Below are 25,539 nucleotides of genomic sequence, written 5' to 3'. Positions count from 1 at the left end.
GAAGAAAATTTTAGTTGTAATATAAGCAAACAAAGTGCATTAGCTTCTTTGATTCGAGACGCTAAGTTAATTGTATGGGATGAAATCTCAATGGCAAAAAAGAAAATGGTTGAGGCTTTAGATTTACTTTTAAAAGATTTAATGGAGACCAATATACTATTTGGTGGAAAAGTAGTTGTTTTCAGCGGTGATTTTAGACAGACCCTTCCCGTTGTACGTAGTGGAAAAAAAGAAGATTTTATTCGTGAGAGTTTATTGTGCTCTGATATTTGGAATCAACTTGAAAAATTACAATTGACAGAAAATATGCGTGCAAAAACAGATCCTACTTTCTGCGAATACTTAATGCAAATTGGTAATGGGAACGAAAAGAAAAATACTCAAGAAAAAATTACAATTCCTCATTCTTTAATTATTCCATTTACTTCCGAACAAGAATCCCTACAGCTTCTATTTAGAGTTACTTATCCCAATTTACATGTACATCATTCGGATGTTTCATTTATTACTTCTCGCGTTGTTTTAACAACAAAAAATGACTTTGTTGATGAAATTAATAATATGCTAATAACACAATACCCAACCCCTCCAAAAATTTACCTGGCTATTGATGAAACAATTGATCCAAAAGATCAAAGCGAATATGAAGATTTCATGCACGCTTTTAAATCCTGCAAGTTTACCTACGTACAAGTTGGTTGTCCGATTATGTTATTACGCAATCTAAATCCTTGTGACGGTCTATGTAATGGAACTAGATTAATATGTAATGATTTCAAAAGTCATATCATCAGTGCAACAATATCAACTGGGGATTTTAAAAACAAACATGTATTCATTCCACGAATCCCTCTCCTAACATCGCAGGATGAAACATTACCTCTTCAGTTTAAAAGAACACAATTTCCAATACGATTATGTTACGCCATGACTATAAATAGAGCGCAAGGTCAAATGTTAGATTTTGTTGGTATTTACCTACGTGAGCCAACATTTCCCATGGTCAATTATATGTTGCTTTATCACGAGCCAAAAGTTCTAACTGCGTGAAGGTATTAATTAGACCATCTATAGCTGAAGACAACGACGATCACTCTACCTATAATGTAGTCTATGATGAAGTCATTGAAAAGGCTTTTTCCTTGGATTGAGGCTATCATTTGGTACAGCACATAAACAACTGCGTTGTTATCTATCTTTTCTTGGTCTATAGAATATTGTCACTGCTATCATTGTTAATATATATTGTATTGATGTATGTTTGTTACGTAATTGCAGATTAGATCGACGTAATTTTGATTAAATCTACTATCAAGTCAATCACTCCCAAATCGAGGATTGGATATGCAAAATTCAAGTAGTAGATAAATATTCTCCCGTAGAGACGAGAAAGACAAAAGTGGAAAATACCAACTGATGATTTTGCAGGATGAAGAGGTGCCTTTACCGCTTTTATACTCTACGAAGTACACATGTTTCCACAATTTAATAACAATCTTATGTGCTATTTGATTGCAGGAAAATCAAATTCAAGCCATCATTTGGAATGTTGATATAATGTAGTTTGACAAGTATTTCAAACCATTTCAAACATACTTAGTGTCAGTTGCACAAGTGAAAGAACCGAATCTCGCATATGCTAATGCATTCAATAAATACACTTGGACAATTGACAGAAATACTATTGTTGAACCAATTGAGAAAGTCATCCCTCCATAGAATCCATTACCGCCGCCAACACAATTGGCTGTCACCCCTTTTGAGGCTATTGAGTATCAAGTGAAAGATTTTGAATTTGATAAGTAAAAAACCTTCAATATCTCATTTACAAACTCACACTCTATTTTTTACTTATTAATTTATTGTTTCTTTATCTAAAGATGTCCTTGGACTACTTATTAATGCTGGACTTCCAAGTAATGCATCAAATGGAAAGAAAATCCAAGAATTCATCATTATGGATACACAGTAAGTCTATACTCTCTCGAGTATTGCCCAACTAACTAATTTCAATATTCACTTTGGCTTTTACGTAAACTAGCTTTGTATTTTTTTACGTGGTTTTAGGTTCTGATAGTATCAAATTATTTAAAAAAAGGTCTATTCCGTAAAATTGAAATCAGATTTCAAAATTTTAAAATAGATAATTGGGACTAACCGAGTTCTGGTTCACATAATTGTTTCAAGCAAGTCATCAAGATGCTTAATGATGTGACCTTAAGCAACTCAACTTGCTATTCTAGGAATTGAATTCACCTTTTTGTATGCATAGATTAATATATTCAATCAATTTATATACAATGCCATCTAGTACCATTATTTATTATACAGAAAGAAAAAAAATGCTTTGGGCTGAGAAGCTAATGTCCATTCATAAGTCATGAAATTTTGTGACGAAAATTATTTAATCTAATAATCCAGTACGCTGATTTCTGAGAATCATATTTGTGTATTTGCTGTTTTCAAAAAATGGAGAGTACTAAGAAGCAAAGAAATTTGGTTACTGTATAAGGAAAGAGTCTTGCCCGTTGGGTAAACTCCCAAAGGACGCTGCTACCAGTGACCAGAAGTCACGGGTACTGTAGTCATCAGTGAGTTGCTCTAGATTTTAAAATGTATTTTGGATCTACTTGAAATGTCTATATTTACTATCACTGGCGAGATAGTTTGAGAAAATAGAAGGAAAGAGAAGATTAGTTGATCTTGAAAACTCTAAATGTTGCAATTATTATTAAAATGAAGTTAGTTGGTTCAAAAGGCTGCAGCAAAGATGGCTTTTTAAACCCCGTTTGTTCCACATAATCCTTGAACGCAAGTACAATTACAAGAATGATGTAAAGAACAAATAGGTTACAAATGCTATTCTTTTTTTCCGACCTCCTCCCAAACGTATTATCAAAAACAGTATTTCTCTTAAAATTGAAAATTGTGGGCGAAACTGGTGATGGTTTGTCATTTTGTCTCTATAATAATGAACAACATGAATGGAACTTTCTCTTTGGTATATCATAACTAGATGACTTTTTATTAACAAACTTAACAATTGTTGTTGTGAAGAGTTGTCTTGGTCTGTTGTCAATTTTTCTTGATGAAGTTTACTTCAATTCAAATGGTTAAACATCTGCTTTGTATCATCCACAGAAAAAAAGCCTAAAAAGCTAACACTTTGGGAGGATTCCGTTGAACATTATGGAAATGAACTTTCAGAGAAGGTGAAAGACTATCCCGTCTTCCTGGCTAGGAGAGTGGTAAAATCATCATCAAGTAAAATACATAAAGAATTACGTTTTTTTTTTCTTTTTTCTAAACACCTAACGACTAACCAGAAATAAATATCCATATCCATGCAGGGATATGGAGCAGATACAACACGACAATACTCCTAGATCCCACATATTCAGAAGCTACCACATTAGTTGCATGGTAATGACAATACAACTTTTATAACAGTTGCTTCCAATAACTTATTTAGAATCTTCAAAAATATCCACGGGTGCATGTCAGATCCTCTAAAAGTAGTGTAATTTTCAAGGATCCAACACAGTTGCAACAAAATTTCTGAAACCACCTGTTTTGCAGGGCCAAAACAATTCAATGACAACTCATTAAGTACACAGCTAGAAGCATATCCCCAAAAGGCACTCTTCTTTTTGTTCCTTGAAGAAGAATCAATATTCATATACGATATCCAAATACAGCCACAGGTATAACAACGAAGAGTGACATTTAACCTTCCAGTTCTTTGCAACTATTTTCCACTCAACAAAAACTAAATCAATTTCTAAATTTACAGGGACAAATATTCTACATCGATGGTGAACTTTCACTGATAAATGAAGATCAACATTTCTGCTCCATGGCGTGCTCAGATTGTAAGATGCCATTTTTAAGAACTACTTCACCAAGGCCAATCTACTGCATGCATTGCGAACGATCCACCCAACTTATTCCCATGTATTACTAATAAACATAGCATCAAGAAGTATTCAACCTTTTAAAGAAGTACTGAAAGATGCGTGGATTTTTTTGCTTCATTTATAAAGAGTACACTTACGTTACCCTTAACTACACATCTGTGCGATTAAATTGTTCAACTCAACCACTGAAACTGCTATGACACTACTGTACTAAGTAGCTCATTTATGCTCCTCACCTATTAAACTTCAAAATGTTTTTTTACTACTTTGTAACAGAATCTAATTTGAAGTTATGGTCACCGATCACACTAGTAGCACAATAGCCTCCATCTCGGATTAGTCAGCAGCGAAGATGTTGAACCTCACAGTACAAGAGATTTATGACATCTGTCGTGCAAAGGTATTTCATATGATCAAATTTATAAACTTACGACAATCATCATGACTAACTAACTTTCTCACTGCAGAGAAAAGCGCTACTTCTTGACAATGCGCATAGACAATTAAGAGCAAAGAGTTTCAGAATCCAAATGAAAAGATTATTTTCCAAAAATCAGGATAAGCTAGTTGTTCTGAATTATGAGGAAAAAGAACCTACCAACCAACCATTACCAACTGCACCAATGATGGCCACTGCTGAAGAAAGCAAGAACAAGGCTATGGGGATTGGCTCAGAACCAAGGAACCAACAAAACCTGCCCACCAAAGACAGACCTTCCAGCACTAGACAAAAAACAGAAACCAAGGCTCCTATCAAAAGGGACTGAAAGCTACTCGAAATGTAAGTCTCACCATTTCACACATAACTGAATCTTCTATTACATCTAAATCTATTACCTGCTATGTTATCTTTACCAATTTTAATACATATGAATTTCACACCTCTAGATGGTGTAGTAATTTATTTCTACTAACTGCTTGAATGTAGTTTTCTACTGTGTGCCATAGTAGAATACTTAGAACCAACTGATTAATAGGTTCCCCGATTATTTTTTGGCTAAAGATATTTGCTTCATGTGTGCTGCTATAACTTCAACTTAGTGGAATCACTTCCCAAGGTAAAATGCTCTCTAACTTACCTTATAACTACCCTTTCTCTCTTTTGATAGTTCTCCTCGCTTATTATCATTATTGAAGTTATCATCTCGGGGAATCTTCTCTAGCTTACGTTATAAGTATCACTTCTCTGTTTGGAGTCCTCTAAACATATTTTGCTATTACCAACATTTACTTATTTACTTGACAATTGACATACATAGTATCAGTAGTATTTTTAATGTCTTCAAGTTGCCTTTTCCTTCTTCATTCTTTACTTTTAGATTTATCATTAGTTTTTGGTGTATCCAAAGCTTATGTTTTTTGCTGTTTGTGGATTTACTTTGATTGCTAAACGATGGTGGCACAGTAAATCTTATGCCTGGTAGATTTGAATGAATGCATTTTCTTTAATCCTCTATTTATACCATTGCTAAATACTCATTAAGTTAAGAAAATTATTCAGTTTCTCTTCCTTTCTGCGTGCTTCTACTACCGCTACTGTTCATGTCTCTTTGAGTTGTTGCGATATTATGTTCATCTTAAACCTGCAGGCAAAGATAGTCTATAGTAGAGAAACCTCAAATAAGAGAAATATGGTATTTGAAACACTTTTTTAGGAAGAAAAAACTCATAAATTCAAAGTCTAATTACTTGAATAAAGGAAAGAAAAGATGAATAAAAAAGAGACTGAGTAGACTAAGGATCTAAAAACAGAAAGCTTCGTCATTAGAAGATGGAGAGATATGAAGGAGTTTGATGTAGATTTACTCCATTTTTTATTTTTTTGTTTTGTTTAATGTACCAGATTGTTGGTTGGAAAATTAGTAGATATATATATATATATATATATATATATATATATATATATATATATATATATATATATATAGTTTTGTGATTTTTTTCCGTATCCGAAACTTTATTATATTTGTGTTCTTTACGAAAAATTATTAATACTTTTTAAAAAAGAAGACTTGTTTAAAAGAAATATATATATATATATATATATATACACACACCAGATGGCCTATGCCCGTGCTGTGCACGGGCCCAACACTTTAGATTATAGTGTATCTATGTATACACGAAGCATGGGTTTTGTGCTCCGTATCTGAAACTTTATTATATTTGTGTTTGCTACGAAAAATTATTAATACTTTTTAAAAGAGAAGACTTGTTTAAAAGAAAACTATTTTCTCTCTTTGAGATAAAACAATAGCAATATTTAAGCATCAAATTGATACTTTCAATTTTAATTCGATTAATTTAAAAGTGTAAAATACTTATTATTTTTTATCAAATTTTGATTTGGATAATTGTAATTCAAATTATTAAATTAATTTTACATGTTTAAAACGAAACAAAGTAGAAATTGATTTTCTATTTAAACGAAGAAATGCTATATTTTAATTTTTGGTAAATATTCTCGGTTTAATTCATTTTACTTGTCATGTTGTCTTTTGCATGGTTTTTTAAGGAAACGTGAATTAGAATTATAATTTGACTAATTTACCTTATTCATTATTTGATCTCCATTTGATATTAATCTCTTTTCACATTTATTAGAGTAAGAATAAAAATGAAAAAGTAATTAAATTCTAATTCTATCTTATTTTAAAATATAAATATTTGAAGTATATTTATTTTAGTAATCATAACAAATAAATGACATGGCGGAATAGCAAATACAACAATTAAATATTTAGATTAGATCTCAGGCTAATATAAGAAAAAAAAGAAAATTGTATGTATTTGCCTACTAAACCTTTTGAAGAAAAATAATAATACGGGGTCCATATTTTTTGCTGTGCAATAATTTCATTTGCTCCCACTAATGGGTTAATATGCATGTAGCAATGAATCCACTATTATTGACTTGATATGGACTTTCTAATTACATGAATATTGTTTGATTTTTTAATATATGGGGTGCACGTTTTTTTTTTTGTTTTGACATTGCTTATTTTTTTTAATATGGTGTCCACTTTTTTTTTTCTATGAGTTTGGAGAGGTCCATCTTTTTTTATGAGGGTCCAGGTGGGTCCACTTTTTCCTTTTTTTTTTTTTTTTTTTACTATATAGAAGCATTTTTTTAAGAGTGATCGACGTGAAGCATGGGTAAACCGATGCTTCTATATAGTAGAAAAATAGAAATATAATAAAGTATTTCTATCTACTTTTTAAAAGAGTTGGTAATATAAAGTATAAAATGTCATTTTTTGCCCTTAAACAAAAAAGTGGGTGGGACCACAAAGGATTTTTTTGCCCTTAAATAAAAAAGTGGACCAAAGGACGGATGACGATCTTGCTTATAAACCGCTTCTTCTATATAGTAGTAAAGTAAATATATATATGTTCAAAACACGATTAATATAACATTGTAGTTTTGTCTCGTATCTAAAACTTTATTATATTAGAGTTTGCTACGAATACGAAGTTGGCAAAAATTTATTAATAGGCTTATTTAAAAGGAAACCATTTTTCTCTCTTTGAGATAAAACAATAGCAATATTTAAGCATCAGTTGATATTTTAAATTTTAATTCGATTAATTTAAAGGTGTAAAATATTCTATTGTTAATGTATGTAGATTGGGCCTAAATAATACCTATTATTTTTTATCAAATTTTGATTTGGATAATTCTAATTCAAATTATTATATTAATTTTACATGTTTAAAATGAGACAAAGTAGAAATTTGATTTTCTATTTAAAATGAAGAACTACTATTTTTTAATTTTTTGGTAAATATTTTTGGTTTAACTCATTTTCCGGTCATGTTTTCTTTTGCACGGTTTTTTAAGGAAAGGTCAATTAGAATTATAATTTCACTAATTTACCTTATTAATTATTTGATCTCCATTTAATATTATTTTTTCTTTTATGACATTAATCTTTTTTCACATTTATTAGAGTAAGGAAAAAAATGAAAAAGTAACTAAATTCTATCTTATTTTAATATATAAGTATTTTAAGTATGTTCTTTGTATAATAATTTCATTTGCTCCCACTAATGGATTGATACGCATGTGGCAATGAATCCATCATTATTGATTTAATGAGATACTTTGGAAATTACATAAATATTGTTTGATTTTGTTAATATGGGGTCCACTTTTTTTTTCCGTGAGTTTGGGTTCCACCATTTTTTTTTTTTTAATATTGGTTGGTTTTTAGTTGGGGCCCACACTTTTTAAAAAAAAAATATTCATTGATGTTTAGTTGGGGCCCACACCTTTTTTTTTTTTTAGTGCAAAACGGACGACGAAGCATGGGTGCAAACCCATGCTTCTATATAGTTTAAATGTTTGTTTCCTATCTTTCTGAACAGTTTCTTGATGAATTTATTCATGATATCAGTAATTGTTAGTCAAAATCTTATGATGATTCGAATATTTTGCTAATTTGTAGTTGTAATGTTGGAAGCTACAATGCTACCATAGTGATATTATGCGGTTTTGATTTTTGTTATCCGTTTGCCTATTTAATTCTAAATTTTAAAAGTTGAAAAATGGTACTTTTCTAAGTTAAAAAAGTTGCCAACTTCCTTTATTTGGCCAATAGAAATGCATAGAAAATGCTTTTGATTCACTAAAAGCAGCACTCGAATTTTTGAGCTGTAATTTGATGTGTTGATGGACCTCTATGGTACATCTGGAACATATACCCAAATTGACATTTTTCTTTGCTCATTTGGTTCTTCTGCTGGTTTGTTTGGATGTTATATATTATGGCGTGTATTAGTACTTGCTGAACTATGCATGACATGTTACCCTTCTCACTGCACATGTTGTAGATCTTTCTGTTTGTCCCATAAGAAATTACATGAACACCCTCTTTGATATCTTTTTACACGTTTAACTGAAGTTTGGAGCCCTTCTTCAGGATGCATAAGATAGCAATAAATATTTGGTGGTTCCTTTATAGTATCAGACTGATGTCTGTGAAATATAATTCAAGGGTGACCAATGTCAAGATATTCGTATCATTATTTAAGTTGGATAGGATGTATACTGAGAAAATTTTGAGCTCTTCTGCTGATTTAACTTTCTTTATATCTCTAAACCACTTTTGTGTAATGCTGATCTGTGAATTGGAGTGGTTAATGGAGGACACAGTGGCTAGATATTCTATAGGTTGTTTTGGGTTTTCTGTTGGAGTCCTTTGGTTTTTTCATTTAATTCAATGATTTGTTTGCTATCCAATAACCAGGTAATCGTAAAAAGAAAAAAGAGTGACATAAGTTGTTTGGGATTTCTATTGGAGTCCTTTGATTTTTTCATTTACTTTCAATGATTGATTACTATAAGATTATATATTATCTCAAGATGAAGAAGTGTTTTTGCCTAATTTTATAGTTGTGATGCTTGGTCTTTGTTTCTGTCCTCACAGCTTTTAATCTCACCTCCTTTATTTTATTCTTAGAAATATCAATGTTAATTTAACTTGGAGGAATATATGTTTAGCTACTATGTTTAATCATTTGATGAACATCTACATTCCTAAACAATGCTGGCATCATTTTGTTATCAGGTCACCTTTGGTCTTTGATTTTGCCAACAAGTTTTTGAAGCACAGTAAAGCACAAACAGCTATCTTTTTGCCACATCACTGTCAAGTTGCTATCTTTTTGCCATAACACTGTCTTTTTGAAAAGCTGGATTACAAGCATAAGTGACGCCCCATGCTTTGAAAAGGTACATGACACAACTAACTCAACTGCACTACTACTACACTCTCTACATCTATCACTTGAACACTACCGCTAATTTTAATAACAAATTTCTACAGGTATTTTGTCAGCCATGGCATCGCACAGCTACAACATGCATGACTGCTACTAACAAAATACCCAACTACTTTACTTTTTAACTGTTTACCAATACCAACTTCTGTAAATATATAATATAAATGATATATATATATATATATATATATATATATATATATATATATATATATATATATATATATGCATAAATAATAGACAAATATATATATATATGCATAATGTTTATTGCAAAAATTATGTATCTTTGTATGTTTATTAGCAATATAAAATATATATACTAACACTACCCAATATAAAATATATGTACTAACACTACCCAATACATAAATCTTTACAATTGTACGCAATTACATACACATAGATACACTATAATCCAAAGTTTACGCACGGGCATACGCCATCTAGTATTAAAAAGTAAAAAGTGTGCGACTTGATAATTACTGAACAATTTAAAACTATTCATGTCTGTCTCTTTTAAGAATCTCATAATTATACAACCCACGGCACTCTATCATGTGACTTAGTCGTGTCTAATTTTTTAGAGAGTTCTTGCCCTTGTGTTATCCCCTCATGCTAACATGCATGCTATTTCTGCAGAATCCTCTTTTTCTTTTGTATAAAAATTTATAAACTAGTTAGTTTTTAAAAATGCATATTATTAAAAGTTGTAGTTTTCCTTCATCAAATATCTAAGAGGAAATATTGACCTTATTTGTGAATCAATTCTTTGTAAATATAGTTAGGTGGTCCTTCATGAAATATTGTATTTGGGAGAAGAGACAACAGAACAACAAACCAGGTAGAAGCTAGTACTATTATTTCTTCTCCATCTGAAGTCTTAAACAACATTACAGCAACAAAAAAACAAAAAAAAATTGTTGTTTGCCTAAAGGTTACGGATCTAGTTGGCTAATTCGGTAATTAGTTTTTCCATCCATCCTATTTTACATATCCTTAATATTATTTGGAGAGTGGAAATTTTTATCAACTAATATGTTAAATCTTTGTTTCTCTAAACGTTAGGTGCACACACATTTGGACATGTCCAATTTCGCGTATTCAGTGCCCGCCTTTATAATTTAATAGGACAGAAAATCCAAATCCTACCTGAGACACAACTTTCTTGGCCAGCCTAGGGCAAATATGTCCTGAAAATGAATTGTCACAACTTGGTTTCATTAGGTCTCAAATGTTTGCACTTTACATTGAAATTAATATCCAAACGGATCAAAATTGCAAGGACGTTAAACAAGATCTAATTTACATTTTTAATTAGCAACAATATGAAACTTTTTCACATAGAAGACTATTAATAATTAATTATTTATTGTAAACACCAAATAATTTGAAACGACATGATAGTCAAAGCATGTACATTATGAAGATAAGTCAACCTAGTCCAATGATCAAGCTTAGTGTTATTCCGTATTATTATTATTATTATAGTTAAGAATATTTCTTTCCAAACTTTTTTTCGCGTTAACAGAATGACTCGTGTTACTAGTGGCTAATATTTGATAGCAGGTGTTTATTGTGGCTATTTGTCAATTCTGTATCCAATGTATGGGACAGCTCCGAAAGCCCAATTAATATAATACCATAAATCTTAATGAGGCCCAACTAATGATTATCAATAGGCCCACTATTTCAAAACTACCTGTCTTATGGGCCTGTGACTTTTGTTTCACACAACTATTGCCGAATTTCACAAAGGAAAATGAGATTGGGTACCTACTTAAGATTTTTTATTACAAAAAATATAGATAGTTTTTCTTATTTACAAAACGTAATGATATTTTGCGAAACATGATGGATTTTCATATATTTTTTGTTTTTTTATTTTATTTTTTGTTCAGAATATAGTTTTTTTTAAAATATTTTTAAAAAAATTAAAATTATTTTTTAAAATATTTTTAACTTTTTAAAAATATGTATATTTAAAAAAAAAAATTGTTTTTTGCTCAAAGGCTTAAAAAATTACCTCAAATTTTTGTGTGTGAAAACTGTATGAAAAATGAATGAAATGTGTATGTGTGAGCGAAATTTTTAATATAGTTTTCATGTATAGTTTTCATGCACAAAATTGTGTAAAAACTTTAAGTCTTGAATATTGTATGAAAGTTATTCTGATGTTGTTGTAGTTGTATTAATTTTTCAGAAATCTAATATGAACTTTATATACGAAAAATGTGAATGAAATTCTAAGTCTTGAGCTAGATATACACATTTCATACCATTCTCATACATAAAATTTTGAGCGTAATGTTTAAGCCTTGATCGAGATATACACATTTCATATGTTTTTCATACACAAAATTTGAGCGAACTTTTTAAGCCTTGGGCAAGATATACACATTTCATACACAAAAATTTGAGCGATTATTTTAAGTCTTGAATGTTGTATCAAAGTTATATACAATGTTGTTGTAGTTGTATTAATTTACAGAAATCTAACATGAACTTTATACACGAAAATGTGGCGAAATTCTAAGCGCGAGATACAAATTTCATATAATTTTCATACACACAATTTTGAGTTGATTTTTTAAGTATTAATTTTACGCTATGAACGAGATATACACATTTCATACATTTTTCTTACACTAAATTTTTGAGGACTTTTTAAGCGCTGGAGTTTCGAAGATATACACATTTCATACATAAACTTTTGAGTGGAAAATTTAAAAAAAATATATATATATTTTTTTTTTTACAAAATAAAAATAAAAATTAATTTTTAAAATAAATTAAAAATATTTTTTTTTAAGTATGTTTTGTATAGGATTTGTAATGTTATATTTTGTCAATAGAAAACTATGATCACATTTCATAAAAAAAATTCCTTAATATGTATATATACGTAGTTTACCCATTTCAGAACTATTTCATGAGAGAACTCTCAACCTTTTTTATGGTAAAAATGTTTTTCCATTATGTAAGGAGATGAAAATGATTGGGTAAGAAGGTTAAGAAAAATCAAAGGAGGAATTAGTAATTTTGTGGACCCAAAGTGCTATAGTTTGAAATCTTTAAAACGATAATTGTAAATCATGATGTGAACTATTTCCGGTCTCGCCGTTTAACGTTTTAAAACATTTTTTCGGATTTTTCTATTTGTTTTTCAAAATAAAACTATTTTCGTCAAAATGGATTATTTTGTACTTCAAAAGTAACAGGCTTCTTATTGAATTATGATAGTCCATATGAGCTAAGTAATTTAAGTTGTAAAGTTTCTATGGACCAAACTCTTCACGTGTCTCTACTAGGCTTATCTTACAACTTTGTCTCAATGAACAAATTTTATGGCCAAGGTTTTAGAGATTTGTTTTTTGTAAAGAAAGTCATAGTTAGTCCCAAAACAGTTGCTTTCAAATAATAATGTTTGATGGGGCAATTCAATGCTCTTTTGGTTTTTTCACTTGTTGTACGAGAAAAGTGGACCAATAGTATTGAACTTTATGTTCACGACAACATTGTCTAATTATAGATCATTTAGATTTCAGACTGTTGGTAAATATAATGATAAATTAATATAAATTATAGTTGAAAACCAAAATGAAAAATGAAGAACATAGTAAATAAATATTTTTCAGGCTGAGGCGCGGATATCTCGAAAATTTTTTAAGGAGATTGGCGCATCATGGCAAGATAATCTTGGTCCAAAGAATATAAGCTACTTGTCCCCTTGAATCTGTGATACAACAACGATTGAATATTGGCATTTAACCAACTTTCAGTTAGTTGAAGAACTCCAAAGCCTCCACCATATGAACACCTTCAAATAAAATAAAAACTATCTTTTTTAACTCACCTTTTCATGCACTCTATAATTTTTCTACCCACCACATAGTAAGGATGAATAACTATTTATAGTTAACAAATTCATCCTTGAATTGAATAGGATAAGAGTGGGGTAGTAATGTGAGTACAATGACATAAGTTGCTAAGGATAAAAGAGGAAGAATGTGAATGAATAATGAGTTAGAGGTTATAGGAGTTACAAAGAAATAATAGCCACTTTCAACCTCTTAAATGGTCACAAACGTGAATGGAGAAGTGAAGCAAATTGGTACTCCAAAAATGAGTCACTTTAATTTAATATTTATAATTTTCAAATGCTCAAAAATGACCAACATAGACTAATACCAAAAATGAAACCAACAATATTGCTAAAAAAAGTAAAAATTTGCAACGGAATTTTTACCGTTAAACAACAAAATTCATCATTAATTTTATTTAAGGCTTAATACATTGACAATCGCTAAAACTTGTCACCAAATTTCATTTTGGCACTCGAACTAAGGTTTGTTCCATTTGAGCACCTGCACACAAATAAAATGTTTCTATTAGACACTGTCAGTTCAAATTTTGAGAAAATTTTCTTGGTGTCCTCAAGCATCTATTAGATAGTTAAGTCAACTACATAAAATATGTCATCTCTTTTAAGTAGATACATCAGCCTCAATTAAAATATGCCTGAGGTTTTATAGCTAACTGAGGCAAATACATATAATTAAAGAATGTGACATATTTTAAGAGTTTAGTTTATCTACGTAATGAACGCTTGAGAACGCGCGCAAAAGTCTTTTCAAAATTTGAACCGAAAGTGTATAATAGGAACACTTTATTATGTGTTCAGAACTGAAAAAACTCTTAGTTCGAGCATCTAAATGAAATTTGCTGGCAAGTTTAAGGGGTTATCGATGTATTAATCCTTTATTTAATGACGAATTAGTAACGGATTATCAAAAAATTACATTAGCTATTGACTATTTAGCGACAAACTTCGTGACTAATTTCTAATTTTTTTTAGTGAATGTTGACTTGTATCTTCATGGCAAAAAAAGAACCTCTTGAAGCAATGTCACCAATTTTATACAACACTGAATGAGCAAATGATATTTATACTTCAAATATATAAAGCAAATTTCCAACTTTGCGTTAACGTTTGTATTATTCATCGATGTTTAGCTTCTTCTATTTTTTTCGTTTTTTTTTTAGGTGGGATGGACTCTAAATAGTGGAGGAGAAAAGATACATGCAGAAGGAGTCATTCATTTTTACAGAATTATTCGGTGTGCATTAGGAATTGCATTAATTCAAGAGTTAATGATTAAAAACACACCTGAACTATCATTTTTTAGTGAGTTTCCTATCTAAAGGATCACGTGCGCGAGTTTGCTACCCGAACTATCAGTATGCATCACCAACTATTATCAAAACACACCTCAACTATTAGTTGTTCACTTTTCCTACCTAAATGAAGGTGATAGTTCAGCTAGTTAAAATGGAACAATTAATATTTGAGGTGTGTTTTGATAAATAATTGATGATAGTTAAAGTAGGAAACTTGCACGCCTGATAGTTCAGGTAGGAAGCTCACAAAAAAGTGATAATTCAAGCGTGTTTTTTTTTTTTTTAATTTTTTATCATTATCTCTTAATTCAAACGTTGTATGAGATTTTGTGTATTTGTCCTAATTTCACCATAGGTTGAGATTATGGGATGATTTAAAAACTAATGTCAACTCATATAAACTCAGTGTTCTATAGTGTTGACAAGAAAACTCCAACTTTTTGTTATTCTATTGTCCTTGTTTTCCTTAAAAGCTCTGGAGTTGCCATTCAGTTCATAGTGCTTTCAAGTCAAAAATGCAATTTTTGTAGAAATTAATTATGAAGAACGTGACATAATAGTAAAATGGAATTTTGTTTGGTATAGATCACATCATCACAAACATCAGGAACTAATTTCGTACAATTTACTCAAAAAAAACAAATGATAGTAATTACGAACTTCTCTAAGGAAGAGGTCGGAACTTGAATAACGTAACCCAAAATAATAACAATAATCATAATTTAGGTCCTTTCGGGGGACATCCGATAAGAAATTAATAATAATTCAGGCCAAAATCGAATATTAAACCCGATCAAGCACCATCAAAATAGCTTACTCCAATTTAGTGGTAATTTAACCAAAAATAGATGGAACGTAGAGAAAAAGCATAGTGGGGAAAGGTTTTGCCCTTTTTGGTAATTGGTTGACCGAGTTAGCTAGCTATAAAGATGTGAGGTTGTTTTCATAAAGTAATTACGAGTTTTGATAAAATATTTGAAAAACCTAAAGTACCTAACTTTTCAAAGGTGTTATTGATAGTAATGTCCCGAATCATTTAACACAAGAGAAGTCCTTTCAGTTAATTAAGAAGATAGCGAGATGGAAAGCATAATCTTGAATACGTTAAACTTCCATCTTGAAAAGAAATTTCCTTTGCCACTTTCTTTTTCAAAAAAATAAGCTTAAATAACCGTTCACTCAACCGCTTAAATTAAAATAGCCAATATATATAGTATATGTATAATTCATGTATACTATGTATATAACTGTATATAATCAATTTATAATCAATGCTATACCAGATAGAAAAGATAAACAGCGAATCCAGCCGGCTATTTGTGTAAACTCCTTTTTTTTCTACTTTAGCATTTGATTTGCACCTCAAAAACCTTTCATGTTTGATAAATACGTTTCATTATATTCTTGTGAAGAGATTCGTGTTATGTAAATTACTTTAGGCATTCCCTTGTACTTGAATCATAAGGTGTTCGTGATAGGTCGCGGTTATCCTGCCTAAACCAATCATCATATTAGTCTCTAAACCTTATTGCTATGAAGGCTTTTGTTCAAAACCAAACTGGATTAATATTTTCTTTGGATTAATTCATCGTAGACCTAATTGGTTTGCCTTTTTGATTAAGTAAGTGCATGGTTTGCCTATTTGCTTAATGAATATTATTATAAACTCACTATTTTACCGGAAACAAAATTGACAATATATGCCCAAAATCATTTAAAAGTGGAAAATTATTCTTCTTTTTCACTTTTCTTATTTGGGTAATAAAGATTTTTCTCTGTATTTAGCTAGCATATAACAAAAATCATTACCACAAAAACAATCATACGTATGGGAGATTTTGCGTATAAATTCATTCAAGACATTAACTCTGATTGGTAAGAGCCAATGGTTTGTGGAATTCCTTTTGTTACGAGTTTCCATTTGAATAGATCTTCACTTTTCCCCCAAAATACTTGTCCTATATATCCGGAAATATGCTTGTACAGTATATATCTTGTATGTATTAAAAACTGGGAAAAGGGTCAAAAATATCCCTCTATTTTGTTTTAATGGCTAAAATATCCTTCGAACTAATTTTGAGTCATTTATCTTTTTCTGCTATTATAAAAGTTAACAAATATATCCTTCATTTGACGGAAATCCCCAAATTGATTTAAGTAACCCGATTTTGCAAAAAAATAACCGACTCCCGTATTTTACCCCCCCCCCCCGCCCCACCCTTCCCTAAAATAACCCAAGTCTTTCTTCTCTCTCATGTTTTCTGTGACGAGTTCATCTCCGACCAACCACTTCTTCAATTCCCTTACCCACCGCAGATGGTTGCCGCAACAACCCCACTACCCATTATCGCTACTACATACAAAGCAAAACAAAAACACCATTGATTTCAGTTAGCAAGATATCAGAGCTTTTTCAACACCTGGCTTATATGAAATCAGTTGATTTTGTTATCTAATGTATTTTAATCATATTGTTGTTTGCCACTGAACTTTCGTTATAATATCTTGAAGTTGCTTTTGTACTGGAAATTTGAAGTGTCGCATATTATTCTCTTTGATTTGTTCTCATGTTATTGGTCAATTGGTGTGAGATAAAGGTATAGTTGGTATAAAGGTATAGCAAGAAATCAAAGCAGCTTTCAACACCATTGATTTCAGTTGATTTCAGGCGGTGGGTCGGAGCGGATAAACTATGGGAGTGATTTATTTTTTATGAAATCGGGTTATTTGAATTAAATTGGAGATTTGAGTCAAATGAAGGATATATTTGTTAACTTTCATACAGTAGGGGCATAAAGGATCCAAAATTAGTTCGGAGAATATTTTTAGACATTAAAATAAAGTAGAGGGATATTTTTTACCCTTTTCCCTTAAAACTTCCCAAAATAAGAGGAAATACAGAAAACGTGAAAAATCCAACAAAAACTAAGACAAATCTATACGTACTTTCAGAAAAACTTTTCTCACTTTATTATTTACATATCCTTTTAAGAAATACTCCATTAAACAAGTGAGTTAAAGTCTTAAATAGTGACGATGTAAAAATTATTTACACAATAAGATCATTAAGAAGGCAATTACAAAATTTTCTATGACAAACATTATTAGGTGTCACGCAGGGGATCTTAGGCCTCATTTGTTTGCACTTAATGGAGGTATGAACTTGAATGGTTAAGATCTTAGGTCATTAAGTGTTCGAAGTTGGAATTCAATAGTGACAGAAATGGTCATCTGTGCTCCACAACTACTAGTGTCATCACCCTGCAAAGAGGTGGAACCAACCAACACTGAACACTAGCCCCATTTTGTAGACGGGTTAGGACCGGCCTTCTATCCCGGTGAACAATGTTCCACTGATTAGGCGGGGACAGGATTCGAACCTGCAATCTTCAGGTCATGAGCCTGATGAGTTGACCAATTCCTCTACCCCGCTTCTTCCCCTTCTCTTTCGAACCACACAAGGATTTTCAGTCCAGCTGAGCTACCTGAACCACTTTGAAATAAGTCTCCTTTCTTTATGTAATTTGCCCCGCCCCGGGATTCTAACGATGACTGAAGCCTCTATCTTGAAGGGCCGCGTGACTTTATCTCTTTGAAGAAGGACGAACTCTTCTTTATATACACAATTTGTTGTACGAAATTGGAAGAAGAATTGCTGCTTTCAAGCGTGAACCAGGTCCAGGATTCGGACTAGGAATTGCTATTTTCTCCGATGCAGTTAGCTCTATTCCCTGACCTGAGGGCGGGAACCGTCTTAAGATCTAATCACTTATTTGATCTGAATGTCTTAATCTTAAAATCTTGAACAAAGTTTTAATATCATTAAGACGTATTTTTGTATGAATAATTTTTACCACGAAGTACCGGCAACCCCACCGCCACCACCCACCCACCCTCGCCCCTCATCCTACCACCACTAACCACATTTGCCATCATAACCCCCACACTCCCGACCCTTACCCCTCCACCTTACCCCCACCACCCACCCAACTACCAATAACCAACTCTATCATCACACCCTCAACTTTATCAGCCACCACCACCTCACCTTCCCAAACCCCTCCCAACAGCCACCTACCTCTAACCCCCACCACCTACCCAGTCTTTACCTTCATCCACCTCACCCCACTCCACCATTACTAACCACCCCTGCCATTACAGCCGCCACCACTACCATTGTCGCCAATTACCTCTGTCATCACAGCCACCACCAGCAACGACCACCACTGACAACCACTACTGCCAGTCGCTACCACACCTACCACCTCCATTACTATAATTATATCAATAGCCACCGCTGCCGCCATCGCCGTCATTGCTGCCGCCACAACTATCAGCCACTACCACTGCTCTGATCAATCCTTACTACCAATCACCTCTACCATCATAACTAGCCCTGCCCCAACTACCACAAATATCATCGTTAACCATCACACATTCTTTAGCCGCCATCAAAACTGTCAATTACTAACATCCACTAACTTCGCCATCACCTCCACCATCACAACTATCGGCACCACCACCACCACTACAATGTATCTCCACCATCACCAGCGAACATAAATATTTCATTTTATATCAAGTAATAATTTTATTTTAATAGATTTATATTTATTTTGTAAATAAATATATTATTCACATTTAGATATTGAAAAACAAACAGTTTTAATCATTTAGTGTTCAGATCTAGAGACAATATCTTGATCATTCAGATGTGCATTTAGATTCAGACGTTTTAATCTTAATGAAAACAAATGAGGCCTTAGTAGCTTAGTTGATTGACTACCTGAACTTTCACCTCGTTTGTGACGGTTCGATTCAAATGTCTGAAAGTTAACTCACTACCAAATCATGAGCCTCTAAGGACTGAATTCTATATACAAAACTTTCAGGGCATTTATGGAAATAACATAGCATCTAAAATAAATAAAAGTCTGTACTACTAGATGAATCGCGGAGCTTGTCACTGAATCTTGGAACATCCGCCTCAAGCCATATGCTTTATATTACTTGCATTCCCAACACCTGTCACGCGATGTGGCAGGCCCAAATGGGCCAAGTACTTATGAAGGATACCCAGTAAGTCTTATTGACCACCTTCTAGACGGACAGACATACTATCCTGAGCTAAACAATTATAATAAAATGCAATAACATAATTTAAGCAATTTAATTAATTAACATTGATATAGAAGACCTTAAGCAAAATTATAAAAACTGAGCTAAGCCTTGAAGCTGAATTTATCTAAAGTTAATTATTCTACAAATACACATCCGACAAATATCGACACGTGCAAATGTAAGTGTGGGGATAACTAGTCAATCCGTGGCCCCGTAGTCGCTTTTACACTCGGGGTGTCTGCTTCTCCCAAACTGTAAACCTAAACGCATTAACATTTGCAAGTGTGGAGTAGCTAACCCTTGATTCTGTGACACTCACACCTGGGGAGATTGATAATCTCACACAAGCCGTGTGTGGTCACATCTACCTAATTCGAACGGAATATGAATAGATGCAACCAGTTGCAATATAAACAAACAATTAAATCAAATAAGGAATTTAATTACTTATAATAGTTTAAGTTAGAGTTAATGGTTAAAAATACACTTGAGCTAATCGCTTTTCCGTGAGTTTCCTACCTAAACTATCACCAACTATTTATCAAAACACACCTCAACTATTAGTTGTTCCCTTTTTCCTACTTGAATAGTTTAGATAGTAAACGGAAACAACTGATAGTTGAGTAAATCATACTAGCCAACTAGAGCCCGTTTGGATGGGCTTATGGCTTTTGACTTATAAGCCAAAAGCCAAAAGTTAGGAATTCTATCTTATGACTTTTGGCTTATTTCTGTCATTTTAGCTTAAAAATAAGTGATCGAAGTTTTTTTTTTTTTTTTTACCCAAACACTAAGCCGATCCAAACAGGCTCTAAGACCCCTTTTTACCTTAATAATCAAGGCCTATGAATGAAAGGTATGAGTACGTGTTGATGCACTTCCTTAAGATGCGTGATCGGCCGATCAGGGGTGGAGCTAGAAGGTTAGTCCAAATTTTATATTTATATTAAGAAATTTATTAAATATATATTAAAATTAAATACAAAACTCGATTATGAATATTTGACATCAATATCCAAAAGTTTAAGATTCATAAAGTTCAATATAGCTTTGCGTGCGATTGCATGATCCAATAGCACATCCCCTGGCACCATCAATAGTCCTAAGATTTTTATTTTAAAAATTCAACTCCAAATTCAACCAATCTATAATCAACATATTCAAAACAACTCATGATATGTGATATCATTCAACATAATCAAACACAATCATAAACCAAAAGAATCAATGCATTGACACATATACGCATGACTGAAATTCTTATACAAGTATCAAATTAAAAGTCTGTTTGGCCAAGCTTTTGAGAGATAAAAAGTGTTTTTTTTTTCCTTCTAAAAAGTGTCTATTTTAAAAAAAGTGGGATGTTTAGCCAAACTTTTATGAGAAAATAAGTGTTTTTGGGGAGTAGCAATAGTTTTTCCCAAAGATACTTTTTGAAAATCACTTTTGAGAAAATACACCAAAAATTCTTTTTCAAAATGCACTTTTCAAAATAAGTTGATTTTAGAAGTTTGACCAAATAGGTCTTTTAGACCTCATTTGTTTACACTTAATGGAGGTTTGAATTTGAATGGTTCAGACCTTAAGCCATTGAGTGTCTTTGTTTACATTAAGATATCAACACTTATTTGGTCTAAATAGGTCTTAATCATTAAGATCTTGAACAAAGTCTTAATATTATTAAGAGGTACTCTTGTCTGAATAATTTTTGCCACCGCTCACTCTGTCCACAACCACTAGCTCCACTGCCACCCCACCCTTCCAACCCCACCTCCACCACTAACCACCTCTGTCATCACTACCACCATCACCTCTACCCTCCCAACCCCCACCCCAACCTCCCAATTCCCACCACCACGAACCGCCCCTACCATCACAACCACCAGCACCCTCACCCTGCCAACGCCCTCCCCACCTTGCCAACCACCTCTACCATCATAACTAGCACCACCGCCAACTACTACCGACTCCATCGTCAACCACCACATATTCTTTAGTCACCACCACTATCGCGCTAGTCACTACCACATCAATCACCTCCACCATCTGTCACGCCCCGAACCATGGCCTGGGCGAAACACGGCACTCGGTGCCATACTGCATGTGACCGAGCGAACCACGTGGCTTGCTGAATCATCATGAGGCATACATGAGCGGAAATATAACGTGAATGCATGATGAGCCTTTATAAAACGTAGTAAGTCATAATACTTAATAAAAATACTTGTTTAAACATGAGTGCAGAAATAACATAAATGAGCCAAAATGGCTATACGACTCGAATGTCGACATAACATAACCGACTTATCTAGTCTATGAAACCTCTATCATGAGTCGGCCGGAAAACATACTATCGGGACAAGGCCCCCGGATACCTTAGATGCATAACTAATCATAAAATAAAGAGTTGACTAAACCCCGAATGAGATGGGGCTCACCAATAAGCCGATACGAAGCGTCCCTCTTTGAGCGTACGTGTCGTCCGTATATCAATACCCGCATCGTGAAATGCAGCCCCCGGCAATAAAAGGGGACGTCAAAGACACGAATGTACCTTGGTATGTAAAGCAACCGAATGAAATAACATGGGACATAAAGTAACAAAGATAAGAATCGAACGTGAACCGAAACTCAGTTATGAGCATGAACATGAATACATATATAATATAAAGCATGAGTAAAACATGGTAGGTAGGGAGAGCATTTCATACAACCGACATATATAATATCACCACGTGGGTACGCGGAGTCCGGTCCCTCGACCGGCGACCGCGCCCTCATACCTTGCCGGGGTATAAGATGGTATCGTGCTGATGGATCCATTCGGTTGTAAAAATTAAGGTATCGTCCTATCTTGGCGGAGCGATCCTTGTCCTACGGTGGCTACGTAGTTTCGAGCTATACGAGCCTTCTCGGTAATTTGTGCAACTCCCAAAAAATACGAACATAATATAGTTGGCTAAGAAGCCCATGATTTTCGTGAATTAACTTGTACTTGTCTTGTAATCATGATTTCACGAAATAACTTGTAAACATGGTTTCATGAAATAGCTTGTAAATATGGTTTCATGAAATAAATTGTATTTTAGTATGTATATATCTTGTATCATAGCATGAAAGTAATTATATAATACAGTTGCATGAAAACTTATAGATATGTAGGATATTCATGAAATAATCATCTTATTTAAAAACATGCATGCAAGAGCCCATGGAATACAAGATATGGGTTTTCATGGATTACGGACGGATTCTCAATAATCATAAAGAAATATTAAGAACTCAATGATGGAATTATAACAATTCATACATAATATAATCATGGACATGGACCTAGGGTTATCGAGCATGGTATAGAAACCTAGTTTTAGTAGAGAATCATAATTTATGGGTTATGAGGCGTGGGGAAGAAACAATGATGTTCCCACACGTAGATAGTATCTCTACATACCTGGTAATGCCTCAAACTTGAATTAAAGACTTTAACTTTGAAGAGGATTTCCAAAATCTTGAACTCTTGAACCTTGAGATGGGTTTACTCAAGTTAGAAAGAGATTAGGGACTTGAATTCAACCTAAAATCATGATAAAACTTACCTTGTAGGGTTCTTGAGGCTTGGGACTTGTTCTTCTTGACCTTAGGTTAATTTTTCGTGAATGGGGTGCTGGGGAAAGAAACCCCAAACCTTAAATACAACTTAAAACGCGTAAACCCGACCTTTTGACCCGAAACTGACCCGTTTCGCGATGGTTCCGCGATGCGGGTGCATCGCGCAACATTCTGAAGCTAAAAACTCAGAGTTGTGCGATCTCTCCGAAGCGGGGCCATGGCGCGCTCTCTCACGCACCCCTCGCGCCCGAGAAGCGACGGGTGTCGGTTTTGCACAGTGTTCGGTAAAATGGGCATAACTTCTCGTAAATAACTCTGTTCAAGACCCATAACATACCGTTGGAAAGATATTTCAAAGGGCTACAACTTTCATCAAGGAAGGTTCCTCAAATTCCCAACGGATTTGCACGAAATTTGGATGGAAGTCAGACATATCGAAAACTTAGCCGATTCTATAGGATATCAAGTGCCTTACTATTAGCCATATTGAGATGATCATATCTCCTTGATCCGATCTCTGATTGGCTTGTTCCTTATATCGTTAGAAAGGTATTTCTACGTACTACAACTTTCATTGAGGGTACTTTTTCCAAATTCCCAACTAATCGAAGAGTTATCACTGCCCGAAGTAGGCCTATCAACCATTTTCGCAAAACGCTCAAACCTTTATTTTTTTCGCTACAACTCTAATGATATGAGTCTAACCTTAGTTCTAAGATACGGGGTGTTACAATATCTCCCCCTTGGGATCATTCGTCCTCGAATGATGGGTCTTGGTTAGGTATGGGACAGGACATGGCATGAATACATAAACGTGATGAAAATGACATGAAACATAAGAGCTTGACATGATTACATGAAAACATGGTCATGGATCATGAGAACTGAATACGTGAATACATTTAGACATGTACATGGGAACATGAAACTGAGTACCGCCTACATGAATGAGAATCATGAAACATTTGTCCTCGATTTATGACTAGTGGTTAAGAATCGCTACTAACTCTGGAATCTACAAAATTTATGGCAGGACTTCCTTCATAATTCGGACTCTCACGACATTTTTCAGACGCCTGTCAGCTAACTAAAGTATCAACATAAACCTCACAGGGTATCTTAATACGTGTGATGTGGTATAATCTTGATTGTTGAATCTTGAATGTGGCTAACATAAATACTGAGCTGGCCTGAACACATGATTATTGGTTGAATGATTACATGATTACTATACACGTGGTTTGGAAGAAAATCCGTAGGCATGAATGACGCGTAGATCGGGAAATAGGCACGAGCATGACATGATTAATCGGGGCATGAGACGCATGACGTGGTACATAAATACATGAAACTGGATGACAGAATACATGAGTCCGAATCGCTACGAGGTACGGATACGTGTAAACATGGATATCGCAACATGGGATCTGAATGTCGAAAACATGATTGTTACAACATGAGGGTTGAATACTAAGCGCGGGTAGGATTTGGATACTTAGAGACTTGATCATAGATGTTCATGTGTTACCACAATAGACATACGAGATAAGAGTACGAGTTAGGCTCGAATGTAAGTGCAACTCCGTACTTAATGCGATAGGATTAAGTCATATACTAGGAATATGATTCTAACATAGGTATTCATAAAGCTCTAGCGTAGGCATGACATGATACATCAAATCTGAGTAGAATACTTTTGAGATAAGTACCATAGGGTACATGAAAAGATATCTATTTGAATATAGGAATGCACCTTACTTCTGATTATCTTGCTAGCGTTAATCAAGATTATGAATACCTTAGCTCATCTTGCTCATTCGCGTGAGCGAATTATAAAGGATCGAGAGAAAAGGAATTATTGGCACTATTCATACGAGATACTTTGCTTTAGAGAACGTATACATGACATGGTGCATGGTTCATGGAG

General features: G+C 33.3%; 1 protein-coding gene, 1 long non-coding RNA gene and 1 other non-coding gene across 3 annotated transcripts; 1 reads left to right on the top strand and 2 right to left on the bottom strand.

Moving 5' to 3' along the window:
- Positions 1–1,522: 1,522 nt before the first annotated feature.
- On the top strand, positions 1,523–3,749 carry LOC132040194 (uncharacterized). The gene is made up of 4 exons (XM_059430818.1): positions 1,523–1,968; positions 3,142–3,264; positions 3,351–3,423; positions 3,580–3,749. The coding sequence occupies exons 1-4, from the start codon at positions 1,881–1,883 to the stop codon at positions 3,596–3,598; spliced, it is 303 nt and encodes a 100-aa protein (XP_059286801.1). The 5' UTR covers positions 1,523–1,880; the 3' UTR covers positions 3,599–3,749.
- LOC132040195 (uncharacterized) lies at positions 3,743–9,604 on the bottom strand. The gene is made up of 3 exons (XR_009410631.1): positions 9,453–9,604; positions 4,539–4,690; positions 3,743–3,960 (listed from the first exon to the last, which is right to left on the bottom strand). It is a non-coding gene; the product is annotated as an uncharacterized LOC132040195 (long non-coding RNA).
- Positions 9,605–18,241: 8,637 nt separating this feature from the next.
- On the bottom strand, positions 18,242–18,315 carry TRNAM-CAU (transfer RNA methionine (anticodon CAU)). Its single transcript has one exon. It is a non-coding gene; the product is annotated as a tRNA-Met (tRNA).
- Positions 18,316–25,539: the final 7,224 nt, after the last annotated feature.

This window comes from Lycium ferocissimum, chromosome 12 (genome assembly GCF_029784015.1).
Source record: "Lycium ferocissimum isolate CSIRO_LF1 chromosome 12, AGI_CSIRO_Lferr_CH_V1, whole genome shotgun sequence".
Classification (NCBI taxonomy): Eukaryota; Viridiplantae; Streptophyta; class Magnoliopsida; order Solanales; family Solanaceae; genus Lycium; species Lycium ferocissimum.
Note: the sequence above shows the minus strand (reverse complement) of the source record. Positions and strands in the feature narration are given on the sequence as shown.